Source organism: Eleutherodactylus coqui, chromosome 5 (assembly GCF_035609145.1).
Source record: "Eleutherodactylus coqui strain aEleCoq1 chromosome 5, aEleCoq1.hap1, whole genome shotgun sequence".
NCBI classification, from domain to species: Eukaryota; Metazoa; Chordata; class Amphibia; order Anura; family Eleutherodactylidae; genus Eleutherodactylus; species Eleutherodactylus coqui.
The window spans coordinates 79,502,426-79,529,416 of NC_089841.1; the positions used below are offsets into that span (position 1 = coordinate 79,502,426).

At 42.4% G+C, this 26,991-nt stretch overlaps 1 protein-coding gene across 4 annotated transcripts in view; it reads right to left on the bottom strand.

Moving 5' to 3' along the window:
- GHR (growth hormone receptor) overlaps window positions 1-26,991 on the bottom strand; it is a 309,732-nt gene that overhangs the window by 47,853 nt on the left and 234,888 nt on the right. For all 4 annotated transcript variants that reach the window (XM_066602762.1, XM_066602763.1, XM_066602764.1 and 1 more), the window contains 2 exons: window positions 7,881-8,004; window positions 7,567-7,724 (listed from right to left, as the gene is read on the bottom strand). In XM_066602762.1, coding sequence (XP_066458859.1) covers window positions 7,567-7,724; window positions 7,881-8,004 — 282 coding nt within the window. The remainder of the gene's footprint in view (window positions 1-7,566; window positions 7,725-7,880; window positions 8,005-26,991) is intronic.

Genomic DNA, 26,991 nt, shown 5'->3' on the forward strand with positions numbered 1-26,991 from the left:
TTATCTATTGACTTTATGTAGCTGCAGAAATAACCTTCTCTGGTCTACAAAGTGCTGTAAACAATATTGACAGCAGAGAATTTCTCAAGGTAATGCTCCAAGCCAATGCCATAATCCTGCTATTACAAATCATGGGGATAAATTAATACCACTGAGTCATTATAGGAAAAATGTAATATTTTCCAATGCAATGCACAAGGAGTATTTGAAAAATGACCACATGTGACACAGTGAAATTCTCTAAGGAAATTCAAAAAGGCTCCTTACAGCGCCAATAAAATTGTATGATGAACTGTTGTAATTATAGTTAGGAAGTTATACAATGAAGTACAAGCTATATATAAATATAGTTGCAGGAAAAAGTAACTGAATATTTTGGAATTACCTCAATTCAGCATTAAAGTGACTCTCCGGTTTTGGGACAAAATTCTGAAAGGGCTCATATCCAGGCGTATATAACCTCCGTATTACATGTACTTTTTTTACACGGGTAATACAGAGTGCTGAATCCCCACTGATTTGCTTTGGGGTATTCAGACCTGCATTTTTTATGCGCCTGAAACAAATCGCAGCATGCCCTATTTTGCTTTGCATTATGGACTAGAATAGCCAATGAAGTCAATGGGATTGCATAAATACGCATGATACATGCATATTCACTGAATATTTACGAATTAAATCAATGGACCTGCTTGCATTTTTTCCGTGTGCTATGAAAAACGCTGCTAATATGTGCAAACAGGACAAAAACCGTAAGTGAGGATGAGGTCTTACCGCCACACAATTAAAGAAAGAAAGACAGAGTTACCTGTGGCGGAGCATTTTTCTAGTCACGGATAGAACATATGAAAGTTGCCATATTAAAAGGCAACTTCAAATCTCTACGTCATAGAAGAATTCAGGAGTACAAGTTTACAACCGTCTTTGACTCTCTTAACATAGACATCAACATCTCAAGAGGCTTCATGCTAGAGTTAACTGTGTGAGAAATCTATAGCAGAGATAACACACTGGCCTGGTGACCCTTTAACACTAATTTAAAGACCATAAAATTGTCACATCCCTTATCAGTGGACTAATTAAAGGGGTTGTCTTGCGCCGAAACAGGTTTTTTTTTTTCCATAGGCCCACCGTTCGGCGCAGGACAACCCCAAGGGATGTGTTAAAAAAAACAAAAAAACATATTACTTACCCGAATCCCCGCTCTGCGATGTCTTCCTTCTTCTTCCTTCACCAAGATGGCCGCCGGGATCTTCACCCACGATGCACCGCGGGTCCTTTCCCATGGTGCACCGTGGGCTCTGTGCGGTCCATTGCCGATTCCAGCCTCCTGATTGGCTGGAATCGGCACACGTGACGGGGCGGAGCTACGATGACCAGCTCTTCGGCATGAGTGGCCCCATTCACCAGGAAGAAGACCGCACAGCGCAAGCGCGTCTAAAAAAGCAAGAAAACATCAGAATTAGACGGATCCATGGTGACGGGGACGCTAGCAACGGAGCAGGTAAGTGAATAACTTCTGTATGGCTCATATTTAATGCACGATGTACATTACAAAGTGCATTAACCCCTTAGTGACCAAGCCTGTTTGCGCCTTAATGACCAGGCCAAATTTTGCAAATCTGACATGTGTCACTTTAACATGGAAAAACACCAGAAAGGTTTTGCATATCCAAGCGATTCTGACATTGTTTTTTCGCCACATGTTGTGCTTCATTTAGGCGGAAAAAATAGACCGATAGAAATTGTGTTTATTTATTAAAAGTGCCAAAATTGGGAAAATTTTGAAAAAATCGTCATTTTTTCACATTTCCAACTGCAATATCTTAAATATGTGCAAACATAATATAGAAATTTTTGCTAAGATTTATATTTCCACCCGTTTACTTTATTTTGGGCGCACATTGGAAAAACTTTCGGTTTTTTTTAACTATTTAGGAGACGTACAAATTTAACATTACTTTTTAGCATTTTGAGGAACACTTTGTTTTCCTATACCAAGCCGAGATTGGAAAGGCTCATGAGTGTCAGAATAATAGATACCCCCCCAAATGACCTCATTTTAAAAACTACACCCCTTAATGTATTCACTGAGGGGTGTCATGAGTATTTTGACCCCACAGTTTTTTTTCAGGAATTAATTCAATTTAGAGGAGAAAAAGTAAAATTTCATATTTTTGCAAATCTGTCATTTTAAAGACATATTTTTTTCCTATAGTTTACATGAAAATCAGGATTTACACCCCAAAATGGATACCCCTATTTCTCCTGTGTTCAGAAATATACCAATTGTGGCCCTATTGTTATATCTGAGTCCACAACGGTGCCCAAAATGAAAGGAGTAGTCAGTGTCTTTCAAAACAGAAATTTTGCTTGAAGTCCTTTTAGGCCCCATAGCACACATGTAAAGTTCTTGAGCGCCCAAAACCATAGAAAACCCCCACAAATGACCCCATTTTGAAAACTAGACCCCTTAAGGAATTTATCTAGGGGAGTACTGCATATTTTGACCCCACAGTTTTTGAATGAATTCAAACCAAGCAAAAGGAAAAAATTGTGATTTTCGTTTTTTCGGCAATTCTGTAATTTTAAAAACAGCTTTTTTTGTACAGCACACATATGAAGGAAGACTTGCACCCAAAAATGGATACCCCTGTTTGTCCCGTGTTCAGAGACATACCCATTGTGGCCCTAATCTTATGTCTGGATACACAACGGAGCCCAAAATGAAAGGAGCGACCGGTGGCTTTCGGAACACAAATTTTGCTTGAAGTCCTTTTAGGCCCCATTGCCCACTTGTAGAGTTGTTGAGCGCCCAAAACCATAGAGAACCCCCACAAATGACCCCATTTTGAAAACTAGACTCCTTAACGAATTTATCTAGGAGTGTACTGCGTATTTTGACCCCACAGTTTTTGAATAAATTCAAGCAAAGCAAAAGGAAAAAATTTGGATTTTTGTTTTTTTGGCAATTCTGTCATTTTAAAAACAGCTTTTTTTGTACAGCACACATATGAAGGAAGACTTACACCCCAAAATGGATACCCCTGTTTGTGCTGTTTTCAGAAATATACCCATTGTGGCCCTAATCTTATGTCCGCATGCACAACGGGGCCCAAAATAAAAGGAGTAATCGGTGGCTTTCAGAACATAGATTTTGCTTGAAGTCCTTTTAGGCCCCATTGCCCACTTGTAGAGTTCTTGAGCGCCCAAAACCATATAGAACCCCCACAAATGACCCCATTTTGAAAACTAGACCCCTTAACGAATTTATCTAGGGGTGTACTGCATATTTTGACCCCACAGTTTTTGAATAAATTCAAGCAAAGCAAAAGGAAAAAAATAGGATTTTTATTTTTTGGGCTATTGTGTCAATTTAAAAACAGTTTTTTTTGTACAGCACACATATAAATGAAGGCTTTCACCCCAAAATGGATACCCCTGTTTGTCCCGTGTTCAGAAACATACCCATTGTGGCCCTAATAGACTTACAGGACCCATGGCTAGGCCTACAATGAAAGGAATACCCGTTGGATTTCAGGGTACCACTGAATAAATTTCAGGCCCCATTGCCCACTTATAGAGCCATTGAGCGGCCAAAACCATAAAGAACCCCCTCAAATGACCCCATTTTGAAAACTAGACCCCTTAACGAATTCATCTAGGGGTGTACTGCGTATTTTGACCCCACAGTATTTGAATGAATCTAAGCAAAGCAGAAGGAAAAAGTTATGATTTTCAATTTTTTTGGCAATTTTTTCAATTTAAAAACAGTTTTTTTGTACAGTGCACATAGGAATGAAGACGTTCACCCCAAAATGGATACCCCCGTTTGTCCCGAGTTCAGAAACATACCCATTGTGGCCCTAATCTACTTACAGGACGCATGGCAAGGCCTATAAAGGACGGAACACCTGTTGGATTTTAGGGCACAACTGAATAAATTCCAGGCCCCATTGCCTATTTGTACAGAATAAAGATTGACTCCCTAAAAATTCCCCCCCTCCCCCTCCGCGCCCTTTTTGGCGTTCGCAAATCTTAGATAAAAGTAAAAATGTGAACTGTGTAGTATTTCCGAAGACAGGGGTAATTACGGAGGCTGGTTGGAATGGGCCCATGGGGCAATAAAACCGGGTATTCCCCCCCCCCCTCCTCTCATGCTTTTTGGGGGTATTTCATGACCTCAGTGGCGGGTATGGGGTGTAAAAAGTGGCGTTCCGTGAGTCTCCGTAAGCTTGATGAGGTGCGGCGGTCTCACACAGAAGGCGCTCAACAAGGTGCTCCTGGAACTGCAGGAAGGCGAGCGTTCCCGGGGCTTCTTGTAAAATACGTATCACAGGTAGTGGTCTGAATAACGCCGGGCTCACGCGGGTGCAGGCGGAATCCGCTTGCGGAGGCCCACAGCGGATCCCATCTGTGAGCCCGGCTGTGACCCTGCGTACGGCTGCGTAATGTACTGCGCATAACTGCCTACTCACACAGGCGGTCATGCACAGTACACCTTTGTTTGTATTTCCCGCACCATCGCTTAGCGATGACGCGGGTACCCGCAGCCCGTATACAATGTAGTTGCGTATGGACTGCGGGTATATTCGCAACCATGGAGCACAATGGGCTCTATGTTGCCGATATCCGCAGTAAAATAGAACCTGCTGCGTTCTCTTTTCTGCGAGTGGATTACGCAATTCCGACCCGCTAATGTGAGCGGAATTGTGTAATCCAATGCGATTGATCTGCGTAATACCGTGGATCAGAAGCATGCAGAATCCGTAATTCCTATCCGGTCATGTGAGACCGGCCAAAGGTAGATCGCTACCTTTTTATCACGTGACCGGGGACTGCTCAACGAGGCCACCCGTCACTGCTCCAGGCTCTCTGTGACCGTTGGTCGCTGGGAGCAAGGAGATTTTCAGTTTCCTGGGCTCCCCGACTGCTGCGCATGTGTCCGGCTTTTTGCCGGCAATCGCATGTGCAGAATTCGGGAAGGTCCACGGAGGAAGATTGCGTCGGGGTTCAAATACGCAGGCCTCCGGTAAAATGTTTCATCTCCTCTCACCGATCGCATCAGTGAGGGGAGATGAAACTTCAAATTTTTATTTTTATTTTTACGTGATCGGCATTATTGGATAATGGCGAACACGTGACCAGGAACCGCTCACCGCGGACCCCCATTAAATCTCCATGCTCTTGGCTACGTTTTGTAGCCAGGAGCAGGGAGAATTTAAATTATCCTGGCAATCCACAGCTTTTGCGCATGCGCCCGCCATTTTGGCGACGGGCGCGTGTGCAGAAGCTGTGGTAAGGTCCGCAGATAAATCTGGGGGCCTTAGGTATGTACTTTCATCCTCCCTCACGGATATGATCCATGAGGGGAGATGAAACGTACGCTTTTTAAACTTTTAAAAACTTTTTTTTACTTTTTTTTTTTTAACTTTTTTTTCACTTTACATGATCACTGTCATCCATTGGCTGACAGTGATCATGTCCCCGGTATAATCTCTCTGCTCCTAGCTACACATGGCAGCCAGGAGCAGAGGGATTTTAAATTCCCCGGGGCTCGAGCCCGTCTGTGCACGCGCCCGATGTCAATCATCGGGCGCGCATGCGCAGACGGGGTTTCGGGTCCCGGGACATCGGGACACCGCTGAGGACTGGGGGTGAGTATTTTCACCTCCCCTCACGGATCCGATCCATGAGGGGAGGTGAAACTGACTTTTTTAAAACTTTTTTTTAACTTTTTCGCGATCGCCGCTAATCATTGGATAACGGCGATCGCGGTACCGGGGACCGCTCACCGCAGTCCCCGCTGACATCTCCTGCCTCCTGGCTACCTACAGGAGCCGGGAGCCAGGAGATTTTAAATCTCCCGCGCCGCCGGGCCTTCTGCGCATGCGGCTGACGTAATGCCGCCAGGCGCGCATGCGCAGAAGACCGGCTTCGGGCCCCGGAGCGGCAGGAGAGCGGGGAGCAGCGTGCCGGACCTGGGTGAGTAATTTCAGCTGCTCCGATGGATCCGATCCATCAGAGCAGCTGAATCTTTAACTTTTGTGTACTTTTATTTACTTTTTTTGCGATCGGCGCTATCCATTGCATAGCGCCGATCGCAATGCCGGGGGGGTGTCCGAACAGCCCGGGATGACAGCTCCATGCTGTCAGCTACCTGCGGACACCGACAGCATGGAGCTGTCACGTCCACAGCCCGAGGGGCATTATTCTCTGCAGGAAGCATGTTTTTACGTCCTCAGAGAATAGAGCCCACTTCGGGAGGACGTAAAAACACTATGGGCTGGTCGTTAAGGGGTTAATATGGCCATACAGAAGTGTATAACCCCACTTGCTGCCGCGAGACAACCCCTTTAAGTATTTACTCCTCTGTTCATCCTGTTCTGATATTGTTTTAAGTGCAAATTAATCGCCCTGTGTCTATACCTTCCCATATGCATGTGTATATATATATGCACTGGGGTAACTATAGAAGATGCAAAGGATGCGGTTTGACTCTTCTGGTGGAGTCGATCGGATCTGAAGAGACAGTCAGGTCAGTTACCCCCCCCCCCTCTCTCTTCCACCCCCCTCTCTTTCCAACCTATACTACTCTTTCAACTTTATCTTCTCCCTCTCTTCTTTACTATACTTTAGACTCTACCAGATCTGTACTGAATCTATCATTTTTTCTATATATTGATTGTTGAAAAACGGTTCGCAAAGCATTATAATGTTCAAAGTAAATGATTGAATTCCAGAACCGGATATTGGCTTGTTAAACTCAGCTTTATTGTTTATAATATAAGAATACCACAATGCTGTATTTTGGCCAGAATTGATTGCCTGTGATTATATTTGTTCCACAGATATAAATAAAATACATTTTGAACCATAAATATAAACTATTCCCTGAAAATCTTCCCTTTTAGTGTAAAAAAAAAAAAGAATATCCTTACCTGTCCGCCGCTGTCATGTCACCGGCGGGGATGAAGAACACATCTGTGACATGTGGCAGATGTTTTCTTCATCCACGCAGGGAATGTGACAGATGCAACAAAGGAATTCTTTATCCTTGCGAGGAATAAAGAAGTAGAGGATCCAGCTGCCGGCACCCTTAATTGTTTTTCAGGGAAGAGCTTTAAATATAAACCTTTCCCTGAAAAACAACCCAAACTGGTGTAAAAAAAATTGTTAAAAATCATACTCATTTTTCTTCAGCTGCCGGGGCTCAGCCGCATCCTGTCTCCGTTGTCCCCGGCTCTGCACTGAAGTTCTTTCAGCAGGTGCGGAATTAAAATCCCTGCATGCTGAAAGAGCTGCTTCTGATTGGCTAAGGTGCTCAGCCAATCACAGGCAGCTCTCGCCGGTCATTCATTGAATGGCCAAGAGCTGCCTGTGATTGGCTGAACGCATGGCTGTAAAACACGGACATGCGAACACACCATAGGGAATTCAGTGGTTGTAATAGAGGCGTGTTTTTGTGCGCGCGTATGCATGCACATAAACACACTCGTGTAAATCCACCCTAAGTAAGCATTTGTTTTGTATAACACTAAATATTTGGAGAAAGCAGCCACTTACCAATTCCATTTAGTGAGAAGTAGTAGACATGTGACGTAGTATTTTCACTAACAAGGCGGACAAAATAATCCGACTGAACAGAAGTGTGCTCCTTACTGAAGAAGCAGCTGTTCTCTCCTCCAGATGTGTTGTCAGGACAGTTCCTCCAATTCATGTCACTTGTGGAGAGAAAGTACATACAATATGATCAAACCATTGGCTGCCTGCATACCTCCCACATCTATAGCGGTTGTTATGTTACAGTAGGTGGCAATATAAAGTGAGAGGATACATAAAATACAAACAGCAAGAAAAACAATAAGACTGAGTAATACCTTGTCCTATACTGCAGTGTTACGTGGTCTGTTCCATTGTTGAAGTCTCCATAACTCCAGTAGCATGTAAATGTTTCCACCTGCGTCGAGCGGCACTTTATGATTTTTGGCCATCCAGGTGTAACTAAAATTAAAAAAAATATACAGTATTTAATGAAAATAACGCAAAAAAAAGTGCAGAATGTACAAGTAATAGCTATGCAAAAGACAATACACTATATAGAGTGTTGCCAACAGAAGGTACTGTGCAGGACACCATGCAAATGAAAAGGTATTCCCATTTCATATTACTAAAATATGCCATCACTTTTTGATTGGTGCAGTCTGACCCCTAGGAATCGCACTGAGAATAAGAGGGCTGTAGCACTGATTTCCCTGCTTAGCGGCACTCTTGGTCCCTCTTCTGTGCAGGATTATGCAGCTGATCCCATTCACTTGCATGAGTGGCTAGGTACCACCATGCATGGAAAGACTGTGGGGCCACAACACTGCAGCCACTTTATTTTCAGGATTGAGGGAGATCCTGGAGGCCATATCCCACCAGGAATGAAGTGATGGCATATTATAGCAATAACCCATAATAGCAATGGCCCATAATTATAGGGGGCTCCTAAGGTCTCTCTTTCCCATATAAGGAAGCCAGTTTCAAAACTTAAGCAATAGAGTTGGGGACACCCTGTTACAGATTTTGCATTGGGGCCCAATAGCTTCAAGTTATGCCACTACCTATACCATTGATTAAAGGGGTATTCACAAAACTGGGGCTGACTGAAATAACCAAACATAAGCGCTAGAATATTTCCCGCCTCCAAGACTTCTCCAGAGCAGCACCGGTCCTCTGGAACGCACTACCAAAGGCTACCTGAGCAATCCAGGACTCGCACAACTTCAGGCGTGCTCTAAAAACACACCTCTTCAGGGAGGCATACCGAATTCCCTAAACAAACCCCTCTGTACTCCGCCTGATAACATGCTCCCTGACCTACTGACTGCATTCCCTGCTAGCCATCATAAACCGTGCCTGCAGTCATACTGTTTCTGCCGTCACACGGCTAAATGTCTGACCATTGTCTATGTGTATATCACCCCTCACTCTCCACCTCGCCATACAGTGCACATCTCCTGCCCCTTTACCTTCTGTATCACCCCATTACTTGTAGTATGTAAGCTCGTTGGAGCAGGACCCGCACCCCTATTGTTTCCATCAATTGATTACTATGTAACCGTGGTTCTGTAATGTTTGTACTTTTGTCTATCTGTATCCCCTGTCTATGTAAGCGCTGCGGAATATGTTGGCGCTATACAAATAAAGTTTATTATTATTATTATTTCCATCAGTCCCACAGAAGGTTAATGGAGCAACACCATACGTTTAATCACTGCTCCATGCAATCGGGAACCCCATTCTCGGGATTAGTGGAGGTCGAGGCAATGAGATACCCACTGATTAAACTTTTATCACCTACCATATGGATAGGTGATAAAGGTCAAGTTTGGAAATACCCCTTTAATGAGATTGGAATACGTCTGTAGCCTCAGATCAGCTTTTGTTTGCACTAGTTTCTATACAGAAAGCCCAAAATGTTTGCGTCTAGATATAAAGATGCAGTGATTGTTCCCCTTTAATACCCATTCTCAAGTGGCAGCCAAGTGTTTTAATATGAAAATCCTGTTATCCCCATGTCAAATCTCAAAAACAATCCCCTTCTGCCATGTCAAATCTCAGTTCGCTACTTCCAGCAGATTGCATAAAAATCCTTCGAGCTGAGAGTGCTTTGGTTAACTGGCATTTAATGACACACGCTGTTTCTATATAAGAAAACAGAATTATTTTGCTTCTTTAGAAAAGCAGTTCCTGGCACTTCTGCAGGATGCACAAGGGTTATGTTTTTGTGAACAGCATGTATCATGGACTGATAAATGAACATCTGAAATACTATAGCAACAACTGGCAGTTGTTCTCATTAAAGGTGTCATGTATGATGCCAAGATTCAGCAAAACACTTAAGGGTGCCATTACAGGTAGATAATTTTCAGTAAAAAAAGACTTTGATGTGACACTTGGGAAAAAGTGTATTACTGATTTATTGAATAGTGCCTTTTAAAACAGGAACAGAGAACATGTCTCGAACTACACAGAGTTCTTGTTCACCTCCTAATTTTCAGCGCATTTTGCACAGCGCATAAAATCCACAGCAAATCAGCTACATGTGAATAGACTCTGAAGGAACAATCCAGGCAAAACCGAAGCACTGTATCATGCCTAGTGCAAGACCTCGGGGGCAGGCCATGACCCAGAGATTCAAAGAGCACCAGAGAGACAACCCCTGTGTCATGCCCCACCCCCTCAGACCCTACACTAGTGTATCCGTTTTGGGTGCATTTTCTTTTTAGCCAAAGTGATAAATGAATACAAAATAATAGAACTGTATAATAAATATAGTGCAGTTTGTTGTGATGTTGGTATGATGTCTTTTACATGGGAAGAGGATTGTGAATGAATGTTCGTTCTCCTGATTATCTGCCCGTGTAAAGGTGCTGCTGGTCAACCAACAAATGCTTGTTTGATAGATGATGACATTTTTATACACCATCAATAATTATCATTTTCAACAGCAAATCTCCCCATTTCTATCTCATATCTCTCCTATCTCTCCTATCTATCTATCTCTCCTATCTATCTATCTCTCCTATCTATCTATCTCTCTCTCCTATCTATCTATCTCTCTCTCCTATCTATCTATCTCTCTCTCCTATCTATCTATCTCTCTCATCTATCTATCTATCTCATCTATCTATCTATCTCATCTATCTATCTCATCTATCTATCTCATCTATCTATCTCTCTATCTATCTCATCTATCTATCTATCTCATCTATCTATCTCATCTATCTATCTATCTATCTATCTATCTCATCTATCTATCTCATCTATCTATCTCATCTATCTATCTCTCCTATCTATCTCTCCTATCTATCTCTCCTATCATCTATCTATCTATCAATCTCTCCTATCTATCTCTCCTATCTATCTATCAATCTCTCCTATCTATCTCTCCTATCTCTCTATCTCTCTATCTATCTATCTATCTCTCCTATCTATCTATCTATCTATCTATCTATCTATCTATCGATCTCTCCTATCTATCTATCTATCTATCTATCTCTCTTATCTATCTATCTATCTCTCTCCTATCTATCTATCTCTCTCCTATCTATCTATCTCTCCTATCTATCTATTTATCTCTCTCCTATCTATCTATCTCTCTCCTATCTATCTATCTCTCCTATCTATCTATCTCCTATCTATCTATCTCTCTCCTATCTATCTATCTATCTATCTATCTATCTATCTATCTATCTATCTATCTATCTATCTCTCTCTCTCCTATCTATCTATCTATCTATCTATCTAGTCTTTCTCATAAAAGAGTCTCAGATCCCCAGCATAGACAAGGACCTAAATTCTTTTCTCTTAACTCGACATATCCCAAGATGTAAGGTGTGAGACAGAAAAACACACATGTGCTATGGAAGTCTCCAATGTGAGCCATCCCTCCAACAAAGTCTCCAGTGATAAAAAAAATATACAGCACAATGTTGTTTAGTAGGTTGCACAAGATTGTATCAATGTTGTATCTTGAGAAATTGGGAGTTCTTAACAAAATTCATGAAAAGTTAAGGGTAGACATATCTGTAATATGCCCTTAGATATCTGCACTATAGAGCACTCCCGCCCTCTTTTAGACAACCTCTTCGGAGATAATACAAGTTTCATTACAAGAAAATCCATTTTCAATTTCTTGCCTTACTTAGTGTATTGGACACCGTGAGAATGGTCCCCAAAGTTGGATCATCCTCTCTGGCAAGGTTCTACTTTTACTTTTTGAACTGTTGGAAAACCTTAAGCACACTCATAATGCATGTAATGAAAGGGGAGTCAATCCTAAGTTGGACAACAGCTTTATTTTCCTAGTGAGTCATCTGCAAATTTGTACCCAATATGATTAAACAGATGAGCTTTGGTAAGAGAGACACACAAACACTCCTACATAGTGCGGTGCCCAGGATCTCTATTTGGGAACAAAATTATTTTGCAAAGTTTAAGGCAAATTTCCACTGAGAATCAACATAGGCTTTGAGTTATTAAAATTTCTGTTTTATTATCCCTAAGGTTTCCAAAAGTGACAACGAGAAATAGTGATCATTAAAGCTCCTATTGGGGTCATCTCTCATTTTTCTAGACATCTCAAATAACAAAGCTGCCTGGTTATTCATTGATACTTTGCTCCTTTATCACAGAAATTCTTGCTTTAAATACTAGCAAGAGATGAAAAAGAGTATGACTACAGGATCAGACTACACATTGTTTGTAGTCTGTTACCATAGAGACACAAGGGTTATCATAGGAGCTGTAGTCCTAAATTGCTTAGAGATTTTGTTTTCATAACAATTTGCATAGTTGATTTAAAGGGGTTAACCCAGCAAACCAAATTATTCTCAATACACCAGATAGGGAATAACTATCTTGTCATGGGGGTCCTCCCTTTGGGATCCCAAAGATCCTGAAAACAAGGGTCCCAAAGGTTAGAATGAATTGAGCAGTAGTTGAGCATGTGAGGTGCTGCTCTACTTATTTCAGTGGGACTGCTGGAGATAGCTGAATATATGTGCTTGGCTATCTAAGGCAGTCCTATTTCTTGTCTCTATTGAGTGGCATTCCACAAAACTACAATGCAGTATCTTCAGGGTATACCAGAAATTCTAAAAAATGTAATTTCTGCGATACTTACGTTAGTGAATTTCCACACAAAGCAATCAACCACCAGGACATTACAATAAATCATTAAGGAAGAACACAATTGATTCAGATGACCGGGGACAAGACATTGCACCACTGGGCCAACACAGTCTATGTCAATCATCACTGGATCTCCTAGGACTTATGACATGGGCACTTCGCCACTATCCACCAGGAATTGGCTAAAATGCTGTTTCACACCACTGTTGCTAATATTATAATCTATGCAAAAATGTGTAACATGTTCCTATGTGTGCCACGGCAAGAGTTAAATTATAATAAAAGTTGAAATCCTTTCCCACAAGGAAAATCTGGATGGAATCAAGGCAAGCTGAGTGATTAATAAAAGTCCCATATAAATGTCTGACTATCCATTCTAGATATTAATTACTTGGCAACTAGAGACAATGGAACGGACTCAGTTATGCAGGCTGGATACTGGACAGCGGGGTTATTGCTGAACGATCTGCACAAACTCCATGGGATTCATGAAGAGGATTTGCAATCATGTCACATCTGGTAGGAGGTAAACACGCTGATTCGTAACAGTTCTGAAGATTGTTTTTTCTGTTTTGACATTGGGCCTTCTGTGCCAGACAAACAGTGGCCACATTGCCTATGCTTTACTAGGATATTAGTGCAATATGAATAAAGCCTTAGATAGTTAGCTCCTTGTTACAAGGGACTTTGAAACTTTTAGGGTACGTTCACCTGGGCCATATTTGCAGTGAATTGGCTGTGTGGAAAATCCAAAGCATTTCTCCCCCGTGTGAACATATACTTAAAGTTTCCATAAGTACAGACCAAATCTTGAGCAGCAAGTGAAAAAGTTTGTTTCAAAGAAGACGGCTACTGTCTATATGCCTAATTAAGGCACATGGATGACGTACAGGGGGTCTTTAAGACACATGGATGACGAAGAGGGGGTCTTTAAGGCACATGGATGACGTCGAGGAGTCTTTCGCTGTGGTCTGGTGGTCACACATGTTCAGTAGCTCAGAGTGTTTCTTGCTATTCCTCCGACCAGCAAATAAGAATTGTTCTACTTAAAGTGGTTTCTTCGCATCAGCAAGGAACATACTAAAGCGTCCTGAGGGAGGTAATATTCGCTGCTCTCCTTTCTTAAAGGGGTTGTCCCGCGGCAGCAAGTGGGTCTATACACTTCTGTATGGCCATATTAATGCACTTTGTAATGTACATTGTGCATTAATTATGAGCCATACAGAAGTTATAAGAAGTTTTTCACTTACCTGCTCCGTTGCTGGCGTCCTCGTTTCCATGGAGCCCGTCTAATTTTCGGCGTCTAATGGCCAAATTAGACGCGCTTGCGCAGTCCGGGTCTTCTTCGTTTCTCAATGGGGCCGCTCGTGCAGGATGCCGGCTCCGTGTAGCTCCGCCCCGTCACGTGCCGATTCCAGCCAATCAGGAGGCTGGAATCGGCAATGGACCGCACAGAAGCCCTGCGGTCCACCGAGGGAGAAGATCCCGGCGGCCATCTTCAACCGGTAAGTAAGAAGTCACCGGAGCGCGGGGATTCAGGTAAGGGCTGTGCGTTTTTTTTTTAAGTCCCTGCATTGGGGTTGTCTCGCGCCGAACCGGGGGGGGGGGGGGGGGGGTGTTTGAAAAAAAAAAAACCCGTTTCGGCGCGGGACAACCCCTTTAAGTTCTACCGTGGATGCACCAGTTCTTGAGGCCCCTCTTTAGTCTTGTAAGATGGCAACCGTGCTCCTTTCACTACCCACTGTACACTGATAGTCAGATACTTCATTCTGCTTTTGAAATAACCAGCATGTTAATATAAGCAGCACTAGCCAATCACAGAAAGCATGTAGTATCTTAGACTACCGATGCACTACGAATTCATAGTTTGCATCAGGTAGTCAGAAAAGTACTGTGGCATTTTTTAAAAATGAATCCAAGGAAAAAATCTTTGTGTTTTGTGTTCTAACAAAGAATTTCTTTGAATTTAATCATTAGGCAACGCCTATTATCATAGGACAATCCCTTTAATTATAGGACAACCCCTTTAATGTGATGATGAATATTTTATTGAAAGCAAACATAAGACCTTCTAAATGAAAAACATATCTTGTTACTGGTGATGTAAGCTTCACAGACTAGCGGTAATGACAGCCTGGAGAGGGCGACTTCCCTTATCAACACACTATACACTGTGAGGTCGAACTGACAAGAGAATGGTGTGTGACCTTGTGTATGCAGCGTACCATGACATCATTTGTATTTCTTTCTCTAATGAGATTTTATGAGGTTTTATTTCCCTTTGGCACAGTGATTTGTACAGTGTACTTTATCTTTCTTATAATAATGTCTTATTCATCTGTTTATTGTAATATAAAATTATTCCATTGACAGAATTAATTTCATAGTAATTAAAATTAAGCCGACTGGAAAAATGATCTAATAGTTATAATAAGCTCACTGAATCCAATCTGTTACTATTTCATTCTAATAGCATTTGTCTTAAATGAAATGCAGATATGTGATTGGTCGTTAAGACTTAAAGGGACACAGTCACCACTGAACAGCACCATAAACTAAGTTATGGTGCTGTTCGGGGAGGTGACAGGATGCTGGGGGATGCGTTTTACAAACCCACTTCCTGGTTTCTTCTGTACTTGACTGTAAGTGAGGTCAGCCTCATTAAAAGTCACATGATGTGTACACCAAAAGTGATTGGTAGGCCTGCAATTACTGTAGCAAGACAAACACTATTCTCTAGGACCACTTGTTCTTGTAAGAAGGCTCGAATAATCAGCAGGGAACGGTTACTGTGACTGTGAAACGTATGGATGCTGGTATTAGAGTGCTAGTAAATTGCCTCAGAATTCCTCAGGGCATGGAGAGTATTTTTGTTATCTACACACTGTGTGCGTTTAGTTGCCATTTACTGTTCTATTAGACTACTAACTCTCTAATTTTCCAATATGAAGTGTGAAATATTGTTATTTCCTGGAACACGTCTTAAAAGTTATAGGCCTTAGTTAGTCGTAGTCAGGAGTGAGTGACGTTACTGGTAAAATTGGCTTGTTTCCCTGACATCATACCATTGTTCTATAGTTATTTGTTTAAAATGAAAGTTCCTTATTTTTGTAACTCCATCGTCTAAATCATATTCTGTGACCTGTGTCACATAAGACTCATCCACGACAGGGTAGTACCAGTTTTAGGGTTTTCAAGCTAAGCAATTGCACAAAGTCATTTTCTCCTAAGGGCCCCTCCAAGAATGAGAAAAGTTAAAAGCACCTTGAATTTATCATTGACCCCTTCACATAAAATCACTTGTAACCCCTGCTTAGATGTAAAGCTATTTAGCTAATGGCAAAAAAACAGCAATGCAGCACAAGTCTATATTCAAACTGTGAAGGCAGTACACAGGAAGGGAGAAGGCAAGAGATGAGCCAGGCGACCCCTGCCAAGAAAACTCGGAGTTGGACGCATTCCGAAAGGGAAAGAATGCTCCGGCCTTCATTTAAGGGAGTTCACTGTTTATTGACTGTGTAAACAATGAGTTATTGACCTTCATACACAGAATCCCTTCTCTCTGACTGTGGTGGAAAAACACAGCAATACGCTCAAGTACTACATTGGGGTACTATCAGGCAAATATTAAAATTGGATAGAGTCTCCAAACCTCATGCTGGTTTACAATTTCATGTCCTATCCAATGTGTTTCAAAGCATAAAACAAGCCAGAGACACAAGTATAAGGTAATACTATATGTAAAGACATTGTGGAATGTGTACAGATAACAGCAATTTCTTGAATTAGCCAGGCAGTGGCGATGTTGCTACTTCTGTATCTCGGTAATGACTTCTTCACTACGAGTCATGTCAACGATCGACAGGCCATACAATCCAATATCGTCATCAGTAAAATAAGCTTGAATTCCTTAATTACACCATAGGCATAATGCAATCAAGTAAGACAGTTGGCGCACATTAGGCACTCTATTTTAACGCTAAATGCAACAAGTTTTGATTTTGACTGACGCAGAACCACTGGTCAACCTTATTGAGTGCCATTTAAGTGGAAAACTAAACAGTATTTTTTCAGCAGACAGGTTTATCTATTAGATCATGAAAAGTTATATTGCTTCTTTAGGAAGTTAAAGGGTTAAATTATTTTCTCAACTATGGCCAAATCTTGAAGGTGATGAACGCCTCTCATTACAGTAACTCCATAAAACTTAAATGCCCGCAACTTAAATCTTCTATCTCATTGTTTTTTTTTTGTCTTCCTCTGGATCAACAATAGGGGGTAATAGGCTGAACTGGATGGACGCATGTCTTTTTTCAACTATGTTACTATGTTAAAGTGGAGATGAGATGAGACTGACACTCCAGTTACTGATTGTGCCCACTTATCAGACGGCCCTTTGGCTCAGCGGCTGATGACAGGTTAGGCGAGGTCCGTGAACAGAGCAGATGTATCAAACTTGTAATGTAAACTGTCATGAAATCCTGAAGCGTATGTGACATTCTTCGTTTTTCAGGGACTATAAGTAGCATCAGGACAGAGTCATCATGTTTCTAACTCTGGAAAAGAGACAGACCAACCATTCACCATGACAGGCCCATGAAGTTTGTCCTGTTACTGCCCATGACAATGACGAGTGATAAGTGAGCAGACAGCCTATTGCACACCTTATATACCCACCAAGCCAACCCACGACATGTGGCTTCCTTCATGGCCAACATGAGGCAACGTCAAAAGTAGGAGGTGGTCATAATAATGTGACTTGACTATGCAATATAAAAACTTAAGTTGCCTAAAAGTTAACTTTTACCGTAAATGCACTTAACGCTAACTATGGCTAAGGGTGGGTTCACACTTGCATGTTGCCTTTCAGTCATATATCAGCCTCTCTGTCCTGATTTCTGAGCAGAGAAGTGGAAATAAAACTGAAATAAATGGATCTGTTTTTTTCCCATTGACCTCATGTCCACGGGCATAATTCAATTGCAGAATCCGCGTGGGTCACTCGCTCGGATGATCCGCAGTTCAATATGCCCATAGACTATCATTGGGCATCCGCAGGTATTTAAATATGCGATCCGTACTCCAGGAAAGAAATGCAGCATGCTCCATTTTTCTGCAGATCCTGCAGGGGCAGCTTCCGTTGAAACCCTCCGGTCCGCGGCATGCCTGCAGCTGATCCTACGAACGTGCTGCGGATCCGGGGGAAAGCAGGAGATTTTCAAAAAAGAAAAAAGGCACGGCGCATGCGCGTGGCGCGCCGAATGGCATGTCAAGTGCATTTGCCATGCAAAAGAAAGAACATCCAGCTGTGACGGATGAGACCCGCGCCCCCTCCAGACAGGTGAGTAAATGTATTTTTTGCCTCATGTCTGCGGGCACGGCAGGAATCCGCTGAGGGATTCCACACTCAGAATCTGTTCCTGCCGTGGACATGAGGCCTACCGCATATCTGAGATGACCCATGCGCTGCAGACTGCGTTATTTTAGTTAAAAAGAAAAACAAAGCAAACAGAACGGAAACAATCTGAAAGTTTTCCATTTGGTTTGGTTTTTTTTGAAAACCCATTAAAATCAATTGGGAAATAAAAAGATCTGTTTATTTCACTTGTAATTCCATTTCCCTACTCAGAAAACAGAACAGAGGGACTCAATTTTTATCCCCGCATATTCTGAGCTGAACAGTCCAATGGGCGGTCCTATCACTAATTGACAGCTATTTCTGTATGTACAGTCATACTTAGATAGCGGTCAACCACTGATAGGACCGCCCATTGGACTGTCCAGCTCAGACTTAGAGAACCATCAATGTATAAAATATAAGCAGTTTGGATAGGATTATTCGAGCTGATAGATGCCCTTTAAACTGGGTTTGAGCACCTGAAACTTGCATAAAGTCCAGTGCTCGTAACACTAACGCTACCTCCTATAGCAGACTAACAGACTGAGTCCCTTTCTGAAGTGCACACCTAATGTGGAGGCCGGCCTCACTATTCGCTGAATGGGAATCGTCTCTACCATCGGCCCAGCCTAGTCCAAGGTTGGAAGACCGACTCTACCACAGTTTCCTTGGATCTTTGTCACAGTCCTGATACCCCCCGGCTGTGGACTCTCTCTTTTGTGGCAGTAGGCAGCCTCTATTTCCTCAGTCCAGAGCCCACTATTCTCTTCTAGTCTCTGTGCTGCTCCCCCCAATCTCCAGCAGTACCTCTGCTCACTGCAACTGTCCCTGCGCTCTCCTGTTCAGCAGTTCAAATTGCCTCCTTTTGTATCAGGGCATCATTCCACTAGAAAGTTCCCAGTGAGCACGCTCAGTCCTTTCTCTCTCTTTCATCGTTTTATGATCTTTCAACACGTGACCTCCCAACAGCCAATCTAAGCACAGCACACAGTAGGCAGTATCTAGGTGCAGTTATTCAAACTGGCCACCTGAGGTCACTACAACCTCAGAGCCTTCATAACAACTTAAATGCTGCACGATTTCTTTTAAGGAAAATGCCAAAGGGCATAATGGAAAGCTAGAAGGACCCCATTATACTCAACTGGGTCCACCCGGCATTGTTCGTTCCCATCATAGGATTGATTTGGCAGACTGTACTTGCATGCTCCGGATGACAGGAGCAGTAGGTGATTAGGGCAACTTTCCTATTTTGGGACAAAACTCTGTCCTGGAACCGTAGGGTGTATATTACTTGCACATGATCTTCTTGCCAGTTTTTCCTTTCCGCTGGTTCTTTTTCTCGTTTACGGGTGGCCAGGATGGCTACCACCATATTTAGACTACCCATAGTGCATTGGTAGTGTTCGGACTACCAATGCACTATACCCGCTTTGTGATTGACCAGTGTTATTCATGTCATCAATGCTGGCCAATGACTGAACATTGCATAGTGTAGTTAGAAAATGGTGGCGCATGAAAATGGGACCTGGAACCGGCAGAACATGGGTACAGGCAAGAAGATAAAGTACAGGTAATATACCTCCTCTACCCTCAGGTCCGGGGCAGAATTTTCCCCAAAACCGAAGGGTTGCTTTAAGTTGGATGAATAGCAGTATGATGTCATACATCCCTTTTCTGTAGAGGGCCGTCTTCCCTAATAGTTTTCTAGCAATTTATGCATCTTCTTGCTGCTCAATCTGCAGCCTATTTGTTCCCAATCTCTCTGCCCTCTATAACACTTCCTGGCACATGTTGGGAATCTTGATATACAGGGTTTCCAGCCATTAATAGCACCTGTAATATGCTCTTCTATAAAAGAGTTTTTCACATTTCCCATCACATCTAGTTGATTTGCTGCAGATTTTGGTGCGGAACTGCAGCATATTTCAATGCCATCAATTTGATCTCAGTTGAAAGGGTGAAACCTGCCGCAGATCTGCAGCAAATCAGCTATCTGTATACATACCCTAAGTAGTATACTATCAGATTTATACAGTGAAGGAAAACCTGGGAGGCAGCGAAGAAATCTCCAGCTGACAGTGGAACGTATGTGCCAAATTAGGCTCTAACAGCTGTCAATGCAGGGGTCGGACCTCCATGAATCGTTACTGACAATGAACAGCTCGTTCTGTTACATTATTAAGTAATACCCAATAAGCAGCAGTACTGTCAAACATAGAAAGTGATGGCTCAGGCCTAAACCTATACAGATGAAGACTGGTAAAAGAACTACCGGAAGTCCTGATGATGGGCAGTACGGTATATTGTGGGTTACAATATGATCACATTAATCCCTGTTTTCCAGCATTGGGAGAAGGATCACTTGACTAACACCTCTAGATGCCCATGGCTGAGAAACCTGGGGCAAAACTCGATTCTTACTGCCAGTTACTGTGGTTGGTACAGCTAAAGCACGAATTGGTAAATGAATGGGCACCCATTAAAAAGTGCTCTACAAAGTAGGACTCAGGGAGACGTGTCTGTGGGGTGGCTCCCATTATATAATTATTATCAATCAAGTTGAATAGGACGGGTAATAACTGGAGGGGAGCTGCCCAGCGGACACTTTTCCCTGGACCAATCTCTTTGTAAAACTCTTGAATGCCAGAGGATTTCAGATTAAAATATAGTCTTTTGCAAATAGGGAGCCTGTTACTGATGCTGATCGTAGGTAGGACAGTATAAAACTTAAGACAGGTTCCCTTTAAAGGGATTCTGTCACTAGGTTCATTAAGTTTGACTCACAGCTAAGCTCCGAGTCATGGAGGCGGGCCATGCTGGCTTCTCCCCGCCCGCATCATGCAGATTGACAGCTCTCTCCCCTTTTGAGTAAAGGGAGAGGGCTGTCACTATGCATGCTGTGTGTGTGTGTGTGGGGGGGGGGGGGGCTCGAGGCTGGTGCGGCCCACCACTCTGACTCAGAGCTCAGCTCTGAGTCAAACTTAATGAACCTGGTGACAGAATCCCCTCAAAGGCCTAAGCAAACAGTATGTAATATTATCTGACACTGGCAGGAGATTACAGAACTAACAAAGCATATGCTGATTTACGTATTATCCTTTCTTATCAATATGATATATTGTAAATGTCGTTTATCCAGCAGAGACAGATCGCTCCACAACATATGGTACAAAATATGCTAAAGCCTGTTAGAAAATTACAACAATTGACAGAATTAGAAATAAAACACATTCTAATATAACCAATATAAAAAATAACATATATTTGTCTGGACGGACTGTTAGCTTCACACCTTTCCAAGTTCATGGTTCATTAGCAGTTTCAAAAATCGATGCTAAACTCTTAACTGGTTGCTAAAGGCATCAAGATGATGTTACTTAAAGGAAAAAGTTTAACAAGAAAAGCCAATCTGTATGCTTAATGTGAAACTCCGGGCAAACTTTCATGATTAGTAAAATGGAGCTAACAGGTTAATTGGATTTACCAGGACTTTAATTTTGTTTCCCTTAATCCCAAGTCTTCAAAGTACTCTCTAGACTCCACAGAGCTCCACACATTTGTGGTGGCAAAGCAGCCAAAAGTGGGAGAACCCCTTTAAATAGATTGTGCTACTAGTGACATTTGATCCCTATACATAGGAGCCGGCCACTGGGATGTCTAGCGATCCCAAGATCTGTGTGCCCAGAAAAATTAATGTGAATGAAGCAGCAGTGTGTATGCATGACCTCCACTCTATTCACTTCTATAGGACAGAGGAAGATTGATATATTCAGCAATATTCCCCCATCCTAAAGAAATGAATGGAGTGGTGGTCATGTATACGCACCACCGCTCTATTCTCATGAAGGATTCGGGGTGTACAGATTTCTGGATTGCTAATGGTCCCAGCTGTCAGATGCCCAGTAATCAGACATTTATCTCTTTTCCCAATGGCTGCATGGTACTGGGTTGTGTAGTAGAGGTTGTGGAAACTTCACACCCCTTCTTTGATATCACTTCCTGCTCTGCAGTTATTGGCTGAGACTACACCTCTCTGACTTCCTTCTATGCCCACCCCCTGCATGCACCAGCAATATTGAGGGCGCTCTACTCCTTTGTAGCTGCTCCCCCCTGCATTCGGACCAGAAAGCATAGAGCATAGAAGACCACAGAAAGATCTCAGTATCACCAGTTGTAGGCTCCAGTAGTGTATACAGTTCATGTGCTGCTCAAGTAAAAAACGGACTATACTCTGGGAGCAAACGGACCCATATTAGGCCGGCTGCACACTGGCGGATTTGAATTGCGGAATCCGGAGCAGGTATCCGCCTCTGGACTTCGCAGCTAATACCGTCCATGGCATGCTATGGCAAAATGTGTTTTCCTCTACACAAGCAGAAATCAATTACAGCATGTTCTATTTCTGTGTGGATTTTGCTCGGACGGCTTCCATTAAAGTCAATGAAAGCCATCCGACCCGCAGCCCTTCCACGATGATGCAGGAAAAGCCGGGATTTAAAAAAAAAAAAAACTGTACTGTGCATGTCCGACGCTCGCAGTGCGGACCAACTGCAGTATAGCCGGCGAAAGAAGAAAGGCAGGTATACACGGATGCTGGCTGGGTACAGGGTCGAATTCCACTGGGGCTCCTGCTTGCGGAATCCGGCACGGTTGTGTGCAGCCGGCCTTAGTCAATGTGGAAAGACATATGTATCTTTTTTTTCACAAAGATGCAAATAAGGAAGATGGAACAATACCTCTGCAGCGCCACCTATTGGATGACAGCATTCCTTCAAATCAATATACAACTTTTTATATAAGTCTTGAAAGCAATGATTGGGAATAGGAAACTAAGCCAGAAAATCATACACCCCCTTCCAACCTTTTTCACACAGACACATGGATCGCAAGAAACAAAAATAATGGCATGCATTACTTTGATGCAAACTGCAGATAAGACTCACCCATTCAAGTCAAAGGAGATACAAAAAAAACAAAAAAACACTTGGATACCATGCATGTGCTGTCCGTATTTTATAAGAGATACAGAAAAAAGGGGTCTGTTTCAGTTTTCTTTTTGCGAATGTGAAAATGGGATGACGTAATGAAAGAAAAAATGGACATGAACTGCATATGGTTAGCATAAGAAACTGCTCACATAAAAAAACGACTGTTTTTTGCAGATGCAACACAGTTGAGTTTTTATATGCTCATGTGCCACTCGTCTTATGTGCATAGTGTTTGCAGGGGGCAGGCAGAGCAGGAAGTCTACAAAGTACAACTTCAGCCAATAACTACAGAGCAGGAAGTGATATCACAGAATGGGCTGTCCTTTCAGCAAATTCTCTTGCATAGTCCAATAGGATCCAGTCTACCATCCAGACTGGAGGTGCTGCCACATCTCTCTCTTTCCACTCTGCTTTAATAGAATTGGGGCTTATCCCCTAATACTAGCCCAGTAACCTCTATTGGACAGTGGATTAGAATAGTCTAGACCAAATACTCTATAGATCAGACATCAATTAATTAGGGTCTATTATTTATCTTAGTTACCAGCTAAATAGTCAATATAGGATTTAGCTGGTCACTAGCTTGGTCTGTACTATAATCTCTCTACAGAATATTTCTTCTGCTCCAATGGTTCTCTAGTACTAGGGAAAGAGTGGGCGAGGGTTCACAGTCTAAGGGCTACCGAGCCCTAGCTAGCTGGCCATTATTTTGGACTGTTAGATACTGTACCCTCAACTCAAACATACGGCAGCCACATTATACATTATTGGTATCTATGGATCACGATACCCATCCTTTAGATGACAGTTATCTGATATTGGGTTTCTGATGAGTCAACACCTGACAGAAACGCGTTGAACCAATTTATATTTGAGAACCTATACTAAACGTTATCCGGGTTTCCTGTACAACATTTTTTCCAGTCATCCATCTGTTTCTAATCAGGGTATTTACCCAGGGTAAAAAATCTTTATGTGCTTGGAAGTTTATGAGTCACTGACCATCATCTGGTCATTAGCCCCAAATCACGTCCAGTAGGGCCTTTATCGGTACTAGTCTACCTGGCCATACCTAGACTAAGTGACATCTAATATTCAGCATATGGTCACTGGACAGTGGTGGTGACCACGGATACACTGTGTTACCGGCTCCCTGACTGGTTACAACTGATCATAGGGGCTTTTGTTCATATAACTTCAATCCCTGGCTTGACACTGAGCCTGTGTTTAGTCTTTCTGTTTTGTTCTTGTATGTGATGTCGTGTCAGTGAGGCACCAAAACGTTTTTAAATATTGTTTAATAAAAGTTATGTTTTAGGGGATACATACAGTGAATATTTAAAAAAAATCTTTTTCTTTTATATCCTCCTGCCTCTGTGATTTATATCTTTATTGTACCCAGAACCTTGGAAACTTGCATATGAAGGACCAGAGCAGACCTAGTATGTTAAATGACCCCAATAGCTCTATTTTTACTAGTTCTGAAAATTTTCCAATTTTATTTTAAAAGGGCTGCTTGCTAATAATGTAGGAGCCACACAGATGCTTGGAATACTAAACGGGTATGGTGTTCTCAAGGGTGTATCTGTATGGGGGCTAGAGGTAGCAGTCACACAAAGGCCTTGGTTCTCAAGGGGGCTTTTAGGTTTCCCTACCATAGAAGTAATATAAATAGCACATGGCAGATCAGGGAGGAGGGCTGTTCCAAATTTTGCATTGGGGCCAGGAACTTCAAGTTCCATCTCAGAAAGGGAATGTCTGGAACCTTTACTAATGATGACCTCATCCATAGTTGATCAGCGTGGTTCTGCCACTCGGGATCACTACTGACCAGCTGATCCCTTGGTCTACTGTCAGTGTAGACCAGTGTTTCTCAACTCCAGAGACCCCCAACAGGTCATGTTTTCAGGATATCCTATAGTAAGAACACCTGTGGCAATGTCTGAGGCACTGAGGATAATTACATTACCTGTGCAACACTGAGAAAATCCAGAAAACATGACCTGTTGGGGGTCCCTGGGGACCAGAGTTGGGGGACACTGGTGTAGACAAGACTGAAAGCAGATAGCGCTGTCAATATTGCAGTGGAGCATTTTGGTATTACAGGCACAGCTCCCATGGAATTCACTAGGAGCTGTGACTACGGTACCAAGCCGCGCTGCTGCAATATAGACAGCGCTATCCAGATTGACAGTGGGCCCGCAGACCAACTGGTATCCCCAGTGGACCCTCACCGATCAACTATTGATGACCTATCCAGAGGATAGGTTATCAATACGAAAAGCCCCAGACAACCCAATTAAATATTGCTTTACACCTGTGAATCAATGGCACATACCATATATCTATCAACGATCACTTACATTTTGAAATCTTTCATGCCCATTGGGTTCCTTTATGAGGTCCTGGCAAATGTGCCGCTGGGAGTTTATGGTGGCAGCTGTAATCTCAAGAGATTTGCAGCAGTTGGATGATTTAAAAAAAAAAAAAGGTCTAATAAAGGAATGGTCGCTCGGCTGATAGACATTTACAGAAGAAAAGCATTTTTCCCCTCTCATGTTAAATACGGCTAGACCATTGTATTTTTATATAATGTACATTGTATAATACATGAGTTCGTAGATTAAATAGAAAACTTGTTCTGTGTACAGCGCTTATCACAGGTCTATCAAAATAACCCAAGTTACAGCTATGAATCCTTCCTCTAAATTTCCTCTCCGTACATTCACAGCTCTTATGCATATTGGACATTTTCTCCTGTAAATTGCACAATTTGGCATCCTTTTCTCCACTAAGTGCCACTCATATCAGCACAGCAACTCCAGGGGACAGACAGGACTGCTATATCCTGTACTGTAGGCACACTGCATTGCACCATTAGACGGAATCTCTGCACAGTGCAGCATTTTACATACTGACCTGGACCTCATGGTTTTTGAACCCACAGCAATTAATTGGGGCTCTTTTTTTGATTGGTTGCAACAAAGCTGCTTTTTTTCTCCACTTTTTAGATACAAAACCCCATACGTTTGTTAACTAACATTCACGTCTTTGTGAGTCATTTTACTTGACCTCCTGTAAAATAAACTAAGCCCTATTTGCACATTCACTGCCTGGATTGGCGCCTTACTGAGAACAAACTGTTCTGTTGCATTGCACAGATGCAAACAATGAAAATGTTTATTTACTGATAAGTGATAATGTCATTATTAAAATAGCTTATTTTATCTGTGGTCCAATATTAATATGCAGGGAGGGCATTCAATTTGCCAGAGTTTACAGGCAGCAATATGCCATGATTCCCCTTACGCTGGGCTCACACGACTGGATTTGAACTGCGGATTCCGCGATCGACTTCCACGAAGGCATTGAAAGGAATGCATTTTCGAATTTTCCTTCATACTTGTGGATATGAACTGCATATTCCATGAGCAGAAGACAAATCGCAGACGGCCTCCATTGATATCAATGGAGGCATCCGATCCGCTCATCTCCAAAGTGTCCGACACAAAGCTAGGAGGGATAGCTAACAAAGCTCTGGATAAGTTTGAACAGTGGGTGGTGACTAACAGAATTTAACAGGTGGAAAGTGCAAAGCACTGCATCTGAGCAATAAAAATGAAAAAAAAAATCACATACAGAATGGGAGGAATTGAGCTAAGCAGCAGTTCCTTTTAAAAAATTCTTGGGTATACTAATAGATCACAGATTGAACATGAGTCCACAGTATGATGCAGCAGCAAAATAGGCAAAAGAAATTCTGGTATGTATTAAGAGAAGCAGAGAGTCTAGATCACATGAGGTTATTATCCCCCTCTACTCTTCCTTAGTTAGACCTCATCTGGAATACTGTGTCTAGTACTGGGTGCCCCATTTTAAAAAAGGACATAGACAAACTGGAGCAAGTTGAAAGAAGAGTTACCA